This window comes from Aythya marila (genome assembly GCF_965140915.1).
Source record: "Aythya marila genome assembly, chromosome: 6".
NCBI lineage: Eukaryota > Metazoa > Chordata > Aves > Anseriformes > Anatidae > Aythya > Aythya marila.
Genome location: NC_139047.1, coordinates 11002371 through 11022964, shown reverse-complemented (window position 1 = coordinate 11022964; position 20594 = coordinate 11002371). Strand labels below are relative to the sequence as shown.

Sequence of the window (20594 nt, the reverse complement as noted above, 5' to 3'; positions counted from 1 at the left end):
TTCCTGTTAATGGATAGTGATGTTTAACTCAGCCAGATTCAATTTACAGCTTCTTTACTCTGCAGTTTGGGAGCTTAATTTTTTGACATCATAGCTTGTCTTTTTAGTTGTTTATAGCAAACACGCAACTCAGAAATGACTTGTACTTCTGAAGTCTTGCTTCAAAAGGTTGTTTGGGGCTTCGTATTGTAATTAATGTTGGTTTTAATGGCTAAAGTTATTTGTAAGTGCTGAAGTGAGCTTGGTTAGGGTGTTGCAGACTGCTTTTACTCAAAGATAAAACAGAGCAAAAAGTTGGCCAGTATTTTTATTAAAGCAAACAAAAATAAATTAATAACTCCAGAAAGTTTTTTTGGGAGGGAGTTGTTTTTTTCCTTTTGTGCTTTTTTTCTTTTGCTTTTAAAAAGGTAGCAGCAGAATGGTGGGAATTTGCAAACTTAACTGAAACTGTTTCAATTTGTTTGTGATTGTGAATAGCATTTTGTATTGTGTTTCTCTTTTTATTATTATTCACTGTCCCCATTTCATGTACATTGGAGAGGATGATGAAGATAGGAGGCTGCTGACACACCAGCTTTGTACCACATCCTTTGCCAGTGTGGAAGTGAAGGCTTCAGAACAAGCTTACATTAAATTTTTGGTGGTAGATGCTGTGCATGAGTTGAGCTTCTTCCTACAAGCTGTAGTCTGAGCTCCCGGGGTTGTATCCTGCGTTGCTCTCTGTGCCCTGTCTCTTGCTTGGAAAAGAAGCCTGCGAGGAAGGAGTTTAGGAAAATTCATCTGACAAAGCGACCCATATGCGGGTATGGTGTCTTTGTCCTTATAAATGATATGAGTAAGAACAGCATTGCCTTCTGATCCCCAGTTAGTTCTTTCAACAACAGAACTCACCAGATCACCATAAAACAAGCTTAGAAGTTGTAAGCTGTTTGTATTGGCTTAGTTGCACAGATTATGGAAAGGGGTCTCATTATTGAAAACAGTTTTTTCTAAATCCTACCGTGCTCTGCACTATATTAAGAACTGATCTGTTTTGGACATTATTACATGTTATGCTGCTTGGTCAGGTTTAAATCACAGATTTGCTGCTAATTCCCAAGAGGTGCAGGTGCATCCCTTGTGAATTCAAGAAGCTGCTCTTCTAGCCTGGTTGGAAGGGTCGGGGCCGATACCGTTGTTAACGAGTTGCTGGTAAAGATCTCTTCTATTATGGTAAGGAGAGAGTGCAAAACTAATTTGGGTACTGACTTCTCTTTTCCCCTCCACGTAGTCTGAGCACTATTGTTAGCAACTCTATTATTAGTCCTGTCATCAGCCGTAGCGGGGAGTTTGCAAAGCTTTGCCATGGAGTAGGAAAGTAATTGCTTTTGTGTATTTAATGGGAAGTATGTTGGAGGTTTGACTTTTAAATGAAGAATAATGGATATTTGAACTAACTTACCATATATCTGTTTCCCGTTCATTTGTAAAAAATGTTAATCTTGTGACATCACAGCAGTTTGGTATGAACATTTTCTTAGGACAGTTTTGAAAACTTTTCTGAGTGTCTGGGGAGCTGTTTTCTCCAGTGTTTGTTTTTTGAGGATTCTCCAACAGGTGAATGTCATCAGCTCTCTTGCTTAATCTGAAAAACTGGTTTCCTGTGCTCTTGCCTACAGTATCTCATTTGCCAAATTTGCTCATTTGTAAGAGGTCAAAAATGGTTACCCAGCATCTAAACTTGCTTGAAGTTTTAAATGTCCTTTGCTGCCATATGTCAACCGTATTTTTTAAAGTATTTAATCAGCTAATTTAGTCTTCAGCAAATATAGAGGCCTCAAGGAAAACGATCATTCAGTTAATCATATAGCTAAGCTGCTACTTCTTACCATAAAAATGTAATACTGGTAACAGAGTGGACCTTTTTGGTGGAGACTGCTTTGTAATAGCATGTTTTTATTACTCTTCGAGTGGTAATGAATGGGATTTAGAGTTTGCTCTAATTGCAGGAAATAGATTACCATGGATTTAACATACAGTGAAGAATAAAAGCATTTTTTAATTTATTATTCTATCACTTCGTTACTGGCATCTGCTTCCTTGTTGTCTGTGGATAAACAATGTGTCATCAGGATTTTGGTCCTGACCTCAATAGCTTTATCCTTTCCTTCTGGAAAAGGCATCTGTGAAGTAGATTTTGGAGTTGCAGTGATCCCTTCCTTCCCAGCTTGCTTTAAGGTGCTATCCCCACCTCGTACACGTTAAATGCATGCTCCTGACATTGGTTTGGGTTTCCTTCGTAGCCACTCAGTTGTGTGCGATGACCTCAGGCTTGTGTTAAGCAATCACCCAGTGGACCAGCAAAGATGTGTTTTCTGATGGAGCCAGCTGGTAAATGAAGCTCAAATCGGGGACTGATAGGTCTGGGTGATACTAAAGGATGTTAAAGGAGTGACTGGTTGGGGTGGTGTTACCAGTTTGAATGGTTCTTGGTGCCAAGCTGTGAGTTTTGCCTTTGCTTTCTGCTCAGGGCACAAGCACGCACGGGTAGGCTTTCATGTCCGATCAAATCGGGAGCCTTTGGATTTCTGTCATTGCTACAACTTCACGAGTGTGAGAGTATTCTAGCCTGAAAACTGCCTTGATTTGTTATGTGAACCACACAGCAGCACCAAGGGACAACTGCCACCACGCTTTGTGGCATTGCTCCTCAGCATTTCTCTGCTGGTAGATGACTGTGCCTTTTTGAAAGAGACTTCCTACGTAATATCAAACATGATAATGGCTTTTATTTGCAACTAAAAGGGTTAAATTCAGACTCATTTTCATTCCCTCCTTGTTCCGACTTAGGGGTGGGCTCTCCTCAGCAGGCCGAGGAAAAGAGTCTTACACCATCTAGGTGTAAGGACTTGGAAATGCAGCACCTCTCAGCCTACTTATCCCTTGCCATCCTCTGCTCACCAAGGAGCTTTAGAGCTGGCCCCCAAATATCTGTCCAGCACTTAACGGCAGGGCTGCCACCTCCAGAAATGGGACTAGAAGATCATTGCTCAAAAAAACATCCGTGGTAATGCAGCTTTAGCAGTGAACCCTTTCTGCTGGGTGACTTCAGAATGTGTCCCGATCATTTCATTGACCGGGGGTGGCTGCTTTCTTTTTTCTTTTTCCAAAGGGAGAATGGACACTTTGATCAGGCCACCTGTTAATGTAATTTTGTCCTCTAATTTCAGGTAGTTGAAGACATTGAGTACCTGAAGTTCAACAAGGGGCCATGGCTGGAACAAGATGATGTTTCTTTCCATCACCTGAGACTTTAGTAAGTATGATGTCTTCCAGAATATTGTGTAGCATTGGATCTCTGGGAAAACTGTTAAAGCCTTGGCTTTTTAAGGTATGTTTCTATTTGCACTGTGATTTTTTTTTTGTCATGTCAGTAACAACAGCAAGCTTTGGTAATATGGGTGCTTGCTGTTGTAATATGGGTGTGGAGTTCTGCAGCTGCTAACAATTAATCAGGTGAGAGACTCCAGACAAATCCCATTCTGTTAATGAAACATAAGAATCAGAATCATTCAGGTTGAAAAAAATCTGTAAGATCAAGTCCAGTCACCAACCTAACACTATCAAGCCTGCCACTAAACCATCCATGTGCCTCTTAAATACCACCAGGGATGGGGACTCCATCACTTCCATGGGCAGCCTGTTCCAGTGCTCAACCATGCTTTTCATGAAGAAACTGTGCCTGTCATTCAGTCTAAACTTTTCCTGGCACAACTGGAGGCAGTTTCCTTGTGTCCCATCACTTGTCACCTGAGAAAAGAGACTGACACCCTCCTCTCTGCAGCCTCCTTTCAGGTAGCTGTAGAGAGTGATGGGGTCTCCCCCTGCCTCCTTTTCTCCAGACTAAACAGCCCCAGTTCCCTCAGCTGCTCCTCACAAGCACTGTTCCCTAGTCCCTTCACCAGCTTCCTTGCTCTTCTCTGCACATGCTTGAGCAACTCAGTATCTCCTGTAGTGAGGGGCCCAAATCTGAGCACAGCATTCAAGGTATGGTCTCACAGTGCTGCATACAAGGGGACAATCTCTTCCCTACTCCTGCTGGCTGCACTGTTTCTGATGCAGACCAGGCTGCCATTGGTGTTCTTGGCCACCTGGGCACGCTGCTGGCTCATGTTCATCCTTTTCTGCTGGGCAGCCTTCCAGCCCCTCTCCCCGGAGCCAACACTGCTGCATGGAGTTGATGTGACCCAAGCACAGGACCTGGCACTTAGCGGCTGAATGTCTTGCAGCTGGGCTCAGCACATTGCTCCAGCCTATCCGGGTCCCTCTGCAACGCCTTCCCACCCTCAAGCAGATCAGCAGCCCCACCTAACTTGGTATCACCTGCAAACTTACTGAGGGTGCAGTTGAGACTGGCCACCAACTGGATTTAACTCCATTCACGGTGACCCTTCGGGCCCAGCCGTCCAGACAGCTTTTTGTGCAGCAAGCAGTACCTCCGCCCAAGCCATGATAAGCCAGTTTCTCCAGGCATTTCCAAAATGTCATGGCCTGTGGCTCTTACTTTTGGGAATGTATTTAGTGAATGTTTCTGTTCCTGGCTCATGGCAGTATGCAGACAGGCATGCAGTTTTAAAACAGCATTTATACAATTGGCATGGTGGTTTCTCTGCTGCTCTGGCAGCACGAAATCCTTTGACAAAGCTTGTTGACAGAGCAACCTTGTAGCAAGTTTTATATGTGGTGCTGTTTAGATTGGCTGTGTTTAAAGTGTTTTTCTAAACCTAATTTCTTAGCTGTCTGCTTCTAAATATCTTCCCAGCAGTCAAGAAGCTGGCTGAACAGAGTGTAGGGGGAAAAGGAAACAGGCAAACTTGGATGATTGCTCAATAAGTGTGGGGTTTTTTCTCCTTTTGCCAGACTCCCAGTAAATAATCCTATATTGAAGCTTTAATCCTGATTCACAAAATGAGACGTTGCAGTTTTGTCATTCATTCTCTATAATAACAAGGAGAATTGTTAAATGTAACGGTTTAAGGGTATTCTGGGTGTGTTTTTTTTTTTTTTTTAAGAATCCTTGTCTGTTTAATTGGATGTGAAGAGATCAAACTCAGCGGAAAGCGCCTTGCTGGAATAAAAACAAACTTTTGATAAAAGCAATTCTTGCCAAGTACACCATGATTATTTGTATTCCAGTTCAGCTGTGGAGTGCTACTGGTGAGGTTGCATGTGTCCTGACTGCTGAAAAATTTGCCCTCCAAACTCTAAAGAATGCGAAATAAATCACTGACATGTATGTAAAGAAGTGAGATTGCAGCCCTACGCTTCTATACATGTGTTACACATAAAGCAGCAGGACTGCCACTCCTAAGTCACACTGATGAATAAAATGTTCTCTGGATAATCACATACAAAAAGAAAATCTACACTTGTAAGAGTATTGATAGGTTTAACCTTGCACTGAAGTGGGACAAGCCTCCCGTTTTGCAGAACTTCATCATTAGACTGCATGTACAGGTAGCAAGGTCAGAATAGTTACTACATTTTTAAAACAAAGCTTCAGATCTGTGTTCTTGTCATATTAATTTCAGGTTCTCTCATCGGTTAGTAGGAAGACAAGGAATTTTTTTTTTTAATGAATCACTTCCCAGCTGGATGCCCCAGCGTGTCCCGGGGCCTGGGGCTGCTCCTCCCCGGGGGCAGCGCTCTGCACCTCTCCTGGTTGGACTTCCGAATTTTAGTATTTATTGTGACAGAGGCGCTGGAATAATAAGTTAAGCCTTTTTTTAAACAAGCTTCCGTGGGAAAGAATCCCATGAACTTTCACTTTTCTGTTCTGTTCCTTCAAATGCCTTCTAATATTAGCGGTAATGCTGTGCCTTTTGTATGGCCCTTCTCTCAAAGGGTGAAGGTAGGTTGTAGAAGAGCAATGTTGGGTGGCATCTAAGAGAAACAAGTCAGGATTTGGCAACTTTTTACCGAAGAAAAGTTTTCTATATATAGTAATTAAAGAAAAGCATCTGGTGGCTTGGATCCTGTGGAACTGTGAAAATAAGACTTCCTTTCAAATAAGAAAATACAGTTAAGTTGCTGTTTTTCTTAGAGCTTCACACCGGTACAGTTATTAAGAAAGGATTATTGTTAATTGCAGAGTGTAGGAGGGAGTTAAAGTAAAGCACACAATTAAAGAGTGCTGTATTAAGATATTGTGTGAAATTTGTACTTTGTAACTGTAGAAAGGAATAAATAGCATTGCCGAAGGACTTAATTTTTCATTCAACCCTGGATGATGGTGAGAGGGTTTCCTTTACAAGGCTTGTCATTGCAGATAATACGAAATTATTTCTTTTAAAGGTGGTGTGTGGCTATCTTACTAAAATCTCACAATGCAACACACGTAATTTAAATGTTCAAGCGCTTTGAGTTTTGCTGTTTCCACTTGCCTTCAGAATAGCATTGTCAAGATTGTGTTCATATGCAGAGATCTGATCAAAGTGCTCTGTTTGCTTTGTTCCTTTGGTGTTGGGGTATCAGGACATTGATCGAATGCGTGACAACAGGTCCTGTGCCAGTTTTGTGCCCACACCTTGTTCAGCTGAGCAGGAAATAGCAAACACCTTCTAACCTTACATTCAAAGCTACACTTCTTTTTTTTTAATATTTTCTCATGCTAACTCTACAAGTGTGGGGTAGACGTGAGAGTTAAAGCTGATGGTTTCCTATTTTTTTCCCTAATATCAAACAGAAAAGAGCTTGTGGTACTCTGCCTTCACCAGACTTCCAGATGTCCTGTGCCTACATGAATATTTCCCATTGCAAGGAGGCTTTTACTGCGCTGTGTGTCCCCGGTGGGCTGCAGGTCCTGCAGGCCAGCACATGCTGCCCTCTCGCGGGTGTTTCTGTTAGGCTGCAGCAGGGATTTGGCTGCGATTTGGGAAATCATGGATTGCGAAACCAGCAATCCAGCATTTTGCACAGCCTGCTTGTTCTGGCTTGGGCTGTTTCAGCCCTGGTGCTGGAGGGGCAGCTGCTGGCTTGTTCCCTGGCTCTGGGGATGCCTTCCACCTCTTCACCTTCAGCTCGCACCACGCCTCTGGGAAAGGAAGGGGAATGCTGGGCAGGTGAGGATAACTATTCTGTTGTATGTATATAGGGCCCAACACCTGGAAACCCCAGCAGCGCCTCTGACTGCTTTCATAATGCAAAAACTAAGCTAATCAAACCAGCGGGCCGCACCCATACAAAATCAGCTACGTTACAACATCTTTTATCTCCTCGCCTTGCCCTCAAGTCTCTCTCCCTTGCCCTAATAGAAAGCAGTTTGATCGTGGGATCGAGGCATGTCTTGGTAAAAGGTTAGAAACATATTTGCCTGCGTGAAAGCTGGAGGGTTCTCCCAGAGGATGCTCTCCGCATCTCTCCTCCCTCCCCAGCCTTCGAGTCAAGCAGAAATAGTTCTGCTGGCTTTTTGCAATAGCTCGGTGCGTTCCCATGTTGCTGCCGCGCTGTCTCAAGCAGGTTTTTAGCTGTGCCCTTCCCAGCAAAACTGCGTGATGCATCGTGTAATAAGTCACATTTTGGAACAGAGAGCTGTAGTTTGTGTAATGTCACCTGGGTTAATTCACCAGCAGGTGGGGGAAACATACTGCATTTGGCTTGTTTTGGTGTACGAGTCCTCAGTCAAATCTGTTGCATCGCCGCAGCTGCTTCAGACTTTGCTGTAGCAGAATGTGTATTTTTACGGGCATGTCTTTGGCTTTTTCAGCCTCCACTACTTCCATTAAAAAAAAAAAATCAACATCTTTTGTATCCTAAAGAAAGGGGTTCTGTTTTCATCTGGAAACAACCTAGCCATGAAACAGTTTGCCACTGTCATACGTTCAATTTTGTTCATAACTTACTATTCGTGTGCCACATACCCCGTATGGTAAATCATCCGATATTGTGTTTGGCAGTACATCAGGATGTATTCTGAGGTTGTTACTGATGGATCTTGTATGAGCAGTAATTGGTGATTTTTTTTTAAGTTGTGTTTCTTTAAATTCTTGTAGCTGTTGCTGAACCCGGGGCATAGCTCCTGTTCCCTTTCTTTTCATTTTGCTCTGATTAAATGAAATCTTGCAAAGCAGCAGCATGGGAGCAAATGAGGGGAAGCGACTCCACAGCTCTATTTTGCAGTCTAATAAAGCACACTTAGCAAAGGAAAGACATGTCCGTGGTTGAACGTGTCTGATTTCAAACAGCAGGACTAAAGTGCTCGTAAGAGGCTTGTTCTTCAAACCCTTTGTCACAGAGATTCCAAAAATCTCACTAAGCATCTGTTGTAAAACTTCTGGCACTACTGAAAAGTGCTTCCTTAGCACCTTTCTCCTTCCTTGCTTCCATCGAAACAGCTCTATTTCATCAGTTCCTCCTCGTGGCAGCTTTTTATAGGTTTGAAGAGTTGTTTTTGCACCTTCTCACCTCTTGCAGACCTGCTTTTCTTGGAAAGCTCGTCTTTACTTTCTTGGCAAGGGCGATGAGTGTCTGTTGCTCACCAGGGGAGTGGCCACAGTTCACCTTGGGCATGATGTGCTTGAGCTGCCTAACCAAACAGTGGAGCTGGAGGCTGCCTGACCGAAGGTCTGGAGTGAATGGGTAAGGAGGAAATAAGGGGCGATGGGACACACATCATGGGGAGAACCAGCCATTTGTTGTCCCGTGTGCCTGCTGAATGGGCAGGTGAGTGCAGTATGAGATGGACATGAAACCCTGATCACAGTCTCTCTCACCCAGCCTTGTGTGCCCATGGCATGAGTCAGGAGGGTTTCTCCTTTCCCCTGCTCTCACAAGTATGGGCAAAATCGTGAGTGCGGCTCAATCCCACGTGTCGTACCCTGCCTGCTGGAGGCAGGGAAGCCAACCGCAGCAGAAGGTGAGAAGCCCTGGCCGAGGTAAGAAGGGCGTGAATAGCAAAGGAATGAATGCCACCCACTCCTTCAGGTTCTTCCCAACCAGTTATTGTGTTCCGGGCTGGAAGCTGATTGCAAGGTGTGCAAGAAGACCTTCTCTCTTTTCCAGCGGGATCCACCTGCTGTTTCTCAAGTTACTTCCACATAAAAGCATAGAATTTAACTTGGGATGCTTTTGTGTTGCTGGCCCTAAGCCTTTTAGGCTGGTGAGAGCTTTTAGGTAGGAAGTGTGGTTTTCTAATCCTGTGTATTGTCCCTTTGGTTTTTGCATTGACGCCAACATCAGTTGTTGAGGAGTCACGGTTCAGGCTATTGAAGACAGGTTTTTTGTTTGGTTCATTGTGTTGTTTCTTTTCCTTTAGCAAATGTCTTCATGTGGTAGGCAGTCCTGGGACTTTTTTTTATACAGAGGAGGAAACAAAAAGCTAAGGTCATGGGAACAGAAATTCTAGAAAGTATGTCCAGCTGACGTAAGAGCTGCATTAACAGGACAGCTTGCAGCACTTTCTTGTCATCAGGTTTCTGCTAGTGCCCTGAAAAACATGTGTATCCTTGTTGCAAGCTGCCTTTAAGGGAAATCAAACCTAGCACTCTGAAAAGAGGCAGGTGTGTCAGTCCCGATTGCTCAGTTCCTGCTCATGCACGTCGCCTTGGCCGTAATGTGCAAAGTAGGTGTAGCGAGAGGCTTTTGGGGACAAGGAGAGAGCTACCCACTGCTGTAGCATAGCTGCAAGTGTGATTCCTATGTAGTTATCTGAAGAGCTGTAGCTAATAGGATCCTGGACCATAGCAGTGGTGAGCTAGAGTCTAATGTTCCTACAGCGTGAGGACTGTGCAGTCCCTTGCGTGTTTTCAGTTACGTTTTTAATGCCACACAATCTCACGGGTGGTAAAACACGCTCTGGGTAGCTTTGTTACTGCATTTTGAGAGAGCTGCTTTGAGAAAATACGGTTAAGTGCCTGCCTACAATAAATCGTGGTACTTTTGTACTGGGGGAGAGAGGGGAAAAAAAAAATCAGGAAACTTAATAGGTGCCTTTAAATGCTTCCTGCCAAGCAGTGAATTAGTTCTGGCAAGCAAATGTGGTTTTGTGGTTAAAGACATTGTTGTGGCAGGTGTCTTTGGGTGGTGCTTTTATTTAGTATTCCAAATTATTTCTTAAGGCAGAAAGCAGAGGTGAACCTGGAGAAGCCATCTTTGGCAGCATTAGGTTTGCATTTTGCTGTTGTAGTTGTTGAGCATTTTTTTTGGAGGCAGTGGGTATAAGAGAAGCAGGTTTTCCGTCATGGCACTAACTAAAATAAATTGTGCCTGGGAATTGTCCTCTAAAATTGCCATTCGGCTGAGATTCCTGAAGGAGTGGATTAGCTGCAGACTGGTTGACTGCCGGACTTGCTTTGTGTATGTCAAATTATATTTTACTTATGCCCAGACAGATTTTTATCTGCATTCTCCTACAGACTTGTTGGGTCCAGAACATCCTCTGCTACTAGGCGGAGAGCTGACTCTCCTGCTTCTGTGGGACACTGGTGTGGGAAGAAGGGACAGAGGTGTTTATATACTGAGAAATCAGTGGATATTCCACTGGCTGTGCTGCTAAGCCTGAGTTCAGCAAGGTATTTAAACATTCAGCAAGGTGTTTAAACAAGTAATCCTCTTCGACTCAAAAATCTTAGCTCACTGTCCTGCCTGCTGCTCGTCTCTGCTCTCTGCACGATGAGACGGGGATGAAAGCTTGTGCTCAGTTGGAGGATGGACTGCACCTAAGGAATGACGAGCTGATACCTGAAGGGCTGCTTTCCACCAGGCTCTCTTAGTTTTACCTGGTTTAATTAGCAGTGGGTATGAGATGGAGCAGGTGCAGAGATGCTTTTCACAGAGTATGCATGGATTCAGAAATAAACCCAGCTGCATCATCAGATCACTGTTTTGGGCAAGTTTTTCCATCTCAGCCCAGTTATTCAAGCCCTCCTGGAGTGGGAAGGTTGGGAGTGGTCTGCAGGAGGGCTGGTGCTCACATGGCATGGAAACAGCTCCTGCTGCCTTTGCGAGGAGGCAAAGGAGGGCTCGTTTTCCTGGCTGTCAGCACATGAACGCTGTGGGGTTTGTCAGCTTTGGTTTTCTTGTTCAGCTGAGGGTTCCTGCTGTTTGTTTGTGACAGCAAGCTTCGTCTCGAGGGTGCAGTCCCTTTGTGCAGGGCAGATTTGGGACAACTTATATTGCAAGATGAGCCTCATTGCATCTGCCATTTGACTGTTTGTCTCACAGAACAGAGCCACAGATCTCAAGAACACTTACGGATGCTGTGTGTCATTCCACAGTCTTCTAAGTAAACTTGTAGTGCTTCTGCTTTTCCTTTTTTCCTTTTTTTTTTTTTTCTTTTTCCCAGATGGTTAGAAAATACTTGGGTTAATATTTGTGAAGGCAAATGCTGTAATAGTTTGTAGGAAACATCTTTGGTGTTTATCCTGGCCTTGTAAATAGGTGTTTATCCTTGCCTTCACTCCCCTCACCTTTTAGTGTATTTCCTTACTGATTTGTTTGCAGTAGGGTAGTTTTACAGCGTGTTTGTCAGCGTATGTGAGCAGACTACTTCACTAATTGAAACTGCCCCAAACTTTGTTATTTGGGGGAGAAAAAAGAAAAGATTGTGCAAAGATAATTACCTTTAAGCAGAAATTATATTTGGTATATGTCTGTGTAAATATTCGCAAAGAAATACGATTCACTGAAAACTAACAACACAGTTATTTGCATAGCTCCCAAGTGTCAAACACAGAACCCAGTCACTGCAAAGGATAGCTGATGTACATGTATTTTTCCCCAAATACGTGTAGGTGGCACTGTTGCTCTGCAAATTAGCATCAGGATGCAGAAGATGACTTTCTAGTAGTTTCTCAGGCATCTTAAATTTGGGGTATTTGAAAGTGCTGGCTCCATGCAGTGTGGATTTTTTCTGGATCCTGATTTTTGCACCCCTCATCACTAAGCTCTCATTAAAGCTGCTGCAGCAAGCTTCCTCTGATTGCTCCCAGGCAGGGTGCTGGAGATGCTGCCTGCTTCCAAACCATTTGATTGCCTCGGTGTCATTTAGAATGGGAATTTGGGGAAGAAGAGCACTACTTTATTTTAATCCTTGCACGGGTTCATTTGTGAAAACAAATTGGACAGGAGTTTAATTAAATGAAGTTACTCTAGTAAAATAGAGTGTGGAAATCAATAAAACCACTGTTTTAACCTTGTTTATGTAGGAAAGCAAAAAACTAGAGGTGCCTTGGAGAATTCTTCCAGGAATAACAGAGCATCTCCAGGGAGGTAGAACCTGGGGAAGGGGTTGGAGAAGGAAGGAGATGTTTGCGTCCTGCTTGTTCCTGCTGCAACAAGAAACACAATAGCCGTGTGAGGGAAAGGGCTGTGTATGCATCATAACCAGAAAAGAGCTGAAACCTGTGAAAGAACTACTTGGCAGAGAAGTTATTTAATACTTGGTCAAACTCAGGATTGATGTTGCTGCCTTTTGGGCAGGATGTGGACTAACTAACCCATTTTCTTCTTTTCTTTTCCTTCTTTCTTTCCCTTCAGTGTTCAGGACAAAAGCAGAGTGCTGGATTCTGTAGCTGTCCCTCACTTCGTTCCAGAAATCACAATTGGAGGCAATGAATATGATAAAATCTACTACGAATTTCGGTCGGTAAGTAATTCTGGAAGGGGAGCACTTGCAGAATAGCCTGACAACTGTCCCTGCAAAAGTGTTAGAGCACTCACAACTGTCCCGTGCACAGCCTGAGTGTTAATCTTGTGCACACAGATACGTATTTCTAAGAGTAAGTTCTGGATTTTGCCTAGATCCCCACCTTTTTTTTTTTTTTTTTTTTGAAGTCTAGCTTCCAAATAAGAGGAATAATGAAGCAAATGGTTTGTTTTGTAAGCTGATTTTCTTTTTTGATCTTTAGATGTGGACTAAAGGATAAGTGGTTTTCATTTGTTTTTGTTTCTCCTGCCCTGATTAGTCTCTGACCTCTGAAATCTAAAATAATCCTTTGAGTCAAACAAGAAAATTGGAAACCCATGGCGACTTCTATAAAGAAGACTGCTTATAAAACCCTTGGGGAGGGGGTGTTTTTCTGAAGTAGGCTGAGGAGGTATGAACATTACATTGGTTCTCAAAACTGTTGTTGCTTTAAATAGCGTGTTTCTGTAAGCCGGCACACATCCAAAGCCTGTTGTGGCCCAGCACTCTCTTACACCTCATGCAGGCTCCCACACAATGATTTAATTAGCTGCTTGCCTTTCTGGTTCTGGAGACAATGGCTTCCAATTGACTTAGCACTTTGCCCTATTGGTTATTGTTGTTTAGCTGGCATGGGGTCCTGCCTCGCTAGGCAGTATTCTCCTGAGGCCCAGGTATTGTAAATCCTCGTTAGAGAAATTGTAGAATTGATGGCAATTACCACTGCTTGGACAAGCTGAAGTTGCAGGTGATGGTATGTTTCCAAGCTGTGTTGAAATCTTCTCTGCCACTGTGTTTTGTTGTTGTTTTCCAAGAAATCACTGAGGACAAAGGAAGGAATATCTGTATGAACCATTACAAGCCATGATTTGCATGGTCAGAATACTGTCATTTTTCTTGTCCTGTAGTATAGGGTCTCTTACTAGAGATGTAAGATAAATGTAAAGTTAAAATGTAAGATGTGGTCTTGTGGACTCATTTAGAAACTTGAAGTATTTTCTTCTAATGTTCACAGGGACTTTTGAACTGACTATTCAACATAATTTGTTCTTCCTCAGCTAAGTGTGCAGTGGAGAGGCTCTTAAGTTCATGCTGTTCTGCCTCATTTGAGATGTATTCGTTCCATCTTATAAAAGGGACTAAAGCTAAGGGTTAAAGCAGCAGAAAGCTTCTCAGTGCTCCTTGAGATTGTGTAATGTGTTTGAAAAACACCTTCCTGGATCATCTGAGACAGTTATCAGAATTTTGTGCTTTTTGGTATTGCATTTTAAATGCAAAACTTCAGGCTTAGACTACGAATTTTTGGAGTCCTTCACTCCAAGAGACGTCTATGCGTGTGCAGCACACATTTCAGAATGATCTGCTGCATGACTTGTTGCCAGCATGCAACATCCATCTGTACTGACAGTGTCTTTCTTCCCGAAGATGATAGGCTTTTTTTTGGCTGAAATGTCACTTAGCAGTGGAGCTGGGAATTATTGAGGCTGCCTGACACACAGCTAGGTGTGACCTTGGAGCTGTGTGCTGGGGAGCAGGGGTACTACTTCTGAAAGCCTTTTTTTCTTTTTTTTTCCTCCAACTGTACAACAGCACACCCCTCTCTGTGTTGGCAAGAAATTGGGAATATCCTGCCTCCTCAGAAAGCTGGCTTCCAGGAAAAAAAATGTGACTTTCCATACAGACATAGTGAAAGGATGCTTAGGAGAAGGTATATGTATACCTGGGAAGGAAAGCTTGGATCTTGGATTGCTCTGCTCCATGCCAGTTAGTTGACAGCAGGAGCTGAGCATTTTCAGTGCAAAAAAAAAAAAAAAAAAAAAAATTGCCAAAATGAAATCTCCCATCTGCAGGCTTGCTTTTAGGCCCTGATTCAGGAAAGTACCATGGGAAGTGATAATGTCATTTGGAATAAGGAGGAATCATGCACGATCCACAGAGCATTCTGTTCAAGTCAGACAATACTATCCACGTTTTTCTTCTGGATTCTTAACCACTTGCAATCCCCCAGGCATGGGGCTCTTTAGGGATGGTGCACGATGGAAAAGATGTTGAGTTTTCCTACTTTGCCTGAGCTACTAGAAAGGCAAGCACAAAGCCAACCCCACCTGCTGGTTATGTTCTAAGAATCAAATCCTTTGTGTCGAGACTTCTGAAGATCTGCATTTTTCCTCCAACTTTGTTTAGCAAATGAAGGTGTGAATTTATTTGAAAGGCAGGGCTTGCGTTCAGAGGTACTGTAGGATGACAACAATCAGTGCACACAGAAAAGGAGGTGAACTTGTAGACACACAGATCTTGGCTGTGGGTTTGCCTTCTCTGAGAGGGGATCTCAGGCCCTAACCCCTTGCCTAGCCCATGTCTATGTGCAGATGGTTGCAGCTCTGCTACCACGCTTAGATGTGAAGAGGGATAAAAATTTTGGGCTCACGTGACTTGCAAGTAAAGGCTTAATTATGGTATAATTACAGAACTTTAACTTTTCCTTGTGGGAAATGCGTGCTTTTAAAGTTAGCGTAATGATGTTTACCACATAAACACAATGATTTGTGTAGGGGATTTTTTTTTCCTCGGCAGTCCTATAACTAGTTATACATCCCTGATCATACAAATAGGCAACTAACTGCTGTGCTTTTCAGCGTTGCATGCACACAATTCATGCTGCCTAATAATGGTGGTTTTCAGGGATTTGCAAATTCCAGGCAGAAGCTGGGTTTTGTTCAAGATATTAATTAGTCACAAGCAACTGAGGAGGAGGAGGAAACGCTTTTCAGGGAGCAAGATTTTAGTACATTTGCCTTTGCTCAAAATCATGAGGTAGCTGCATACAGCTCTGAATACTATAAACTTGCTTTTTATGTATATCCTCTCCATTTCTTCTGTAAATGTTCTTTCCACGTGTGAGGAGGTGGCTTTCTGCCTCTCTCTTAGCATAAAGTCATCTGGCAGGGTTCAGCCGTTCTGTTCAGGCATTCATAAACTTCTAAAGATGCTTTTCTGGCAAGGGAAAAGTAACCTTTTAGTCAGGTTCTGTAGATCAGAGATAAGCGTGTTCATTCTTAAGTGAAGCAACATTATTTTAGGAACTGTCAGACTAGTAAAGACTTGACTACTCTTTTTTTTTTTCTTTAACAACTGCTGTATCTCTGTGCTTTCTTCCAACCATGCACAATCCCCACAGATAATGCTCCAGACTCCATGTGCGCCCTGTGAAGCTGGAGCACTTAGGCAGATGTGTTTGCAGAGAAGATGAAAACAAATGGTTCTGTTTAATGGAATCAGTGTACTTAAATAATGTACTTATGTACTTCACACTCCCGAATGATGTTGGCAAGTCCTGCCTAAGTCTCCTAGGGATGGTGAAAAAAGAATTCTTTTACGTGCATGTTCTTTTCTGTCTACATAAAAGTGCAGCTGTCTAAGATTGGTATTCAAGCAATCTTTACCTACATCTTTACCTCCGAAAACAAAGCTGCAGGACTGTAAAATAATTTGTACCACCTTCCCATTCATTGCAGGTTGTTAGGGAAATAATCAGAATTTCTTTTGCACAAACCGTGTGTTTAAAAAGACAAATAAATAAGCAGATTGCTGCTCATCATGAGGTGTGCTAGAGTTTGGAGCCGAGGGTTTGTTGGTGTTCACTTGGCCATTAGAGTGGAGAATTCTTTTGCTGTGAACAGGAAAGCTCAGTATTTAATACTTAGTCTCCTTTCTCGTGTCATCAGTTCTAACAAAAAGGATGTGTATTAGCCCACTTGCTCCAACCCTGGTTCCTGTAGCCTGTTTCCTCTGTCCAGCAGCTTGCCCGAATATCTTTAAGCAGAAGTATAAGAAATCCTGGAGGAAAAAAGGGCTATTTTCAATAGTAGGCTCTAAAACATGGCTTGCATCTTACAGTCTAGGATTTCTGATGGTATTTTTTTCATCCTTTCTTCAGGGGGTAAGAATGTGCAGTGGGAGTATCCCATCCTCTTTCTAGCTTGCTGGGATTCTTTAAGTATATGTGTGGGTGTGTATATTAAAGAAAATGAACAAATGCTTGGGCACAGAGATTTTCTTCCCACAAGACAGGCCTATGCACCTAGAAGTTCCTTTTGTAATAAAGCAAATCTCATATCAAAATGTTTTTTTATCTTTTGTTAGCCCAACTGATACAATTGGAAGAAAGTCAGGGATGTGTACCTTACCCTTGAAGCAGACAGTTTGTGAAGAATTCTTTGAAGTATTCATTCTACACTCTTGAACTACCTTCAAAGACACTTTCTATCACAATATGAGTTCCAGCTCCAGTGAGTGGATGTGCCTGTGTGTACGGCTTTCTTAGATCGGTTTTAGTTGTCATCTTTCCATCTGAAGTCTCCTTTTGCTCTCGTACTGAATTGGTAAACCCCCTGCTTCTCGTTCTTTACCCACGTACTACTTTTCCCCCACCATGCACTGGATGTTTGCTGATCCTGGACGCTGGCCGTCAATCCCTTCAACTTCCATCCCGTGATTCCTTTCCTTGATCATTCTTGGTCTCCTCCATACCAAATTTTGTAGTGTCCCTTTCTGTGGTGAGATAGACTTTGCACTCATGCCATGCTCACCACGTGAGGAGAGCAGAGACAGCAGTATTGATTCTTCCTCATCCATCCCATCCCTTACACATCTAACACTATTTGTCATGTCAGCTCCATATTAAGCAAAGATGAAATGGATGGCTTGATTTTTTTTCTGTTTAACTCCTCAAGAAAGCAAATAAACACGTCACTGAAAGGTAGGAGAAGGCTCTTATTTATTTTTGCATCCCTCTCCCTTGGTGGGATCTCCCTTTTGGAATAGGGAGATGCTTACTCTGAGGCAAAGAAAGCTCGAGCAAGTCAAAGACCTCGTTACTGCTGTCAGATGCAGTCTGGCTCCCTTGGGGGAGCCAGATGCAGGTTTGATGTGGCCCAAATTGCACGTGGGGTACAGGCTTGGTACATCTTGCCAGCTGTGGTCCCTGGTAAATGAGGGGCTAGCAGTCCCTTCAGCTTTTCTCTCCCCTGTAAGAATGCAGAGCACTGCTGGCTTGCACGCCCAACAGCCTCTGTAAAGTACCCTGAACTACAAAAGAAATGCTTCAGCTTCCAGCATGTCAGTGTGGATGAACAACAGGGAGCGTTTGTGTCAAAAATAACGCGCTGAGTTTTCACATGGTGGTAACTGGGTAGTAAACATCGTAGCCTTTGGCCTCAGACTTTAGACCAAATTGTTGCAGCAGTGACACTTTGCACATACACACGCACATGTATATAATCTCCTCTGTGTGGATAAACAGCACTTGGTCAAAGGGTGTTTTTTTTTTTTTTTTTCCAGAAGCCTGTAGCTTTTCATGGTTCGGTTAGGTTACAAGAATTGTCTTCCATGGTGCCTTTGCAGAACTAAGGAGGTTAGGACATATATTTCTTCCCTCTCCGTGTTTGCAGTTATATCAAAGATGGCCACTATGGTAACAAAGTCTTCTGCTTTCTCTCTCCTGTCATTTTTTTCTTGTCTTGCTGAAGTTTTGGGTTTTTTTTAGGATCAAGGACTCCTGTTCCATTTCTTATTTTTATGGAGATGTTTGACAGCTCTAATGCCCAGCCCTGTCTGCTCTTGGATCCAGGAAGGAATGAAAACAGACACACAATAAATTAGGAAAGGCTCAATTTGTTTATTTGCTGCTTTATCTCTGCAAAAATATTTTTAGCTATTTCTAAAATAACAGTAAGATGTTGCCTAGCTGGGTATCTGTAAAACTGGAAGAACCTGAGGAATAACTAAAAATGAGGAATTACAACATTGTTTCTGAAGGTTGCCTGGGATGGGGTAGGAATAGGCTCATGATCTGCTTTTCTTCCCTTCTCCCTCCTCTCTCTGCTCTCACCAATCTTGTGTGTGCAGGGGGAGCGGGAGAGGTTTGAACAGCCTCTCTCTGCGTCAGAAAAGCATAGCTCCTCTGCCCTGCTTCCCTTCAAAGATAGCATGGGCAATTGGCAGGGAAATCCATCCCAAATGTGGAGGGGAGGAGGATGTGAGAGACCTTGGGAGTACGTCAGATCTGTCCTGTCGGCTGTGTCTGCATTGTTTTGGATGACAAACCACACTGTCCCGGGCGCTGGGTGCCTATGTAAATCAAGCAGACAGTAAAATCCTACTGGCATTAAAAGAATCCATTTCAAACTGACAGTCTGCCATTGAGCCCTATGAAAGAAAACACTGTTCTGTGGGAGCACATCCTCCTCCTCTAAAACCCTTCTGGGTCCCACACCACAAAAGGAATGTGATCTACAAGGTAGACCTCTACTTCAGATGAAAAAGAAAGGCTTCGCTGGTGATTAAGCAGAAGGGAGAAAGAAGTTGCAGCTGAGCTGCTTCCACTCTTCTGCATCTCCTAGGAAACTTCTTTTTAAAAAACAAAAACCCTTCAGAGGACAGTTTCATCTCCGTACCTTATATTGAAGATTGTGCCTCTAGATCAGGAAACAGTTTTGGCACAGATGTAAGGGTACTTTACTCACTCTCGTTCCTATCCCTGCATTGCTCCTCAGGGTAACATCTCCAGGGGTCTTAAACTGTGAAGTAGTGTGAATTTGAGATGTTGTACTGTGCAGGTGTGCTGGCATATTGGTTGGGACAGCATTGTGTGTGAACATCCTTTTTTCCTGATAGCATTTCTATGCTGAGAAGCACTTCAGAGCTTTTTAATGTAGAACCAGCATTTCTAAGAGCTGCTGTTACGTTGGGCAACGAAGGATGGTTTGGGTTGGAAGGGGACTTTAAGGATCATCTAACTCCAGCTAGAGTGCTACAGGGAGTGCTGTTGGAAGAAGTCTTTGATTTTTATCTGTCCAGTAAGGGTGAATCTGCAGTTAACATAACACTGCCCGACTTGGATATGGGCACTTGGCTTTTTCCTGTGGTTGGTCTGCAGTCTGTAGTGGATATTCAGTGTTTCTAACATGTTCTTCCCGAAGAAAAAGCAAAGTAGACTTTATTCTGCCAGGGTGGCGAATAGTTGCTATAGCAAGTTGACACTGTGGAAAAAAGCTGCAACAAAATATTTAGCCATACCGTGTTGCTTATTTATTCTTGGCTGTCTTGCAAAAGCAAAGCTGGAGATATGCATTAGATTGTTTATGGTGTTTGTAGTTGTTCAAATTACAAATCACAGATTCCTTTCTACAGATCAGATTCCTGCTGATACTCAGCGATTTGGCTTAAAATAAAAATACTTCAGCTTTAAAGAAATAAGCTGTGTTCTCCTTACGGACACTTATTTTCCAAAAGATTTCTATTTCTCAACCAGACTACTCTGGTTGTTTTGTTTGTTTTACATTTTTTTTGTGTGTGTGGAATGCAGGAATGGTAGGACAACACTCATTGAACAATTTCAGTAAAAAGTAGTTGTTTTAGCCTCAGTTCAGTAAAGTAAACTGAACCTCAGTTCAGTAAAGCTTTTGAGTGCTGTGTTACTTGAGCTATAGTGAATGCTAGTAGTTAATTCATAATTAAGAATTTTGTCCAAGAAAAGAATGTCAGGAGTTAAGCTGTAAATAATCACTTATCTCTGCCAGTCCTCTGGAATTCAAACTACACCTTTAATGTGTGTTCAGGGGCTTATTATCCTCATCCCTTTTTTGTCTTTTGCTCTGGGACATGGAAACAAAACATTTCCAAAGTGCATCACCGTATATGAATTCATAGGTTCTTAAATTCTCTTAACTTCAGCTGTGTGACAGTCCCTGGCAATAACCTTCTGGAAATCAGGATTCCTACTGGAAAAAGCAGGAGTCTTCACCAGCAGCGATGATGGCAGGTGCTATTATTGTGCTTATTATAAACAGTCGCTAAATGAAAAGGCTTGGATATTGATGAATGAGTGTATGCTTCGCAGCTTAATGACTCTGTTTTTAAGTGCTGTTTGATC

General features: G+C 42.8%; 1 protein-coding gene across 1 annotated transcript in view; it reads left to right on the top strand.

The window, feature by feature from the left end:
• NDUFA10 (NADH:ubiquinone oxidoreductase subunit A10) overlaps positions 1 to 20594 on the top strand; it is a 38473-nt gene that overhangs the window by 12659 nt on the left and 5220 nt on the right. Inside the window, exons 8-9 of the mRNA XM_082763925.1 lie at positions 3210 to 3295; positions 12514 to 12622. Coding sequence (XP_082620051.1) covers positions 3210 to 3295; positions 12514 to 12622 — 195 coding nt within the window. The remainder of the gene's footprint in view (positions 1 to 3209; positions 3296 to 12513; positions 12623 to 20594) is intronic.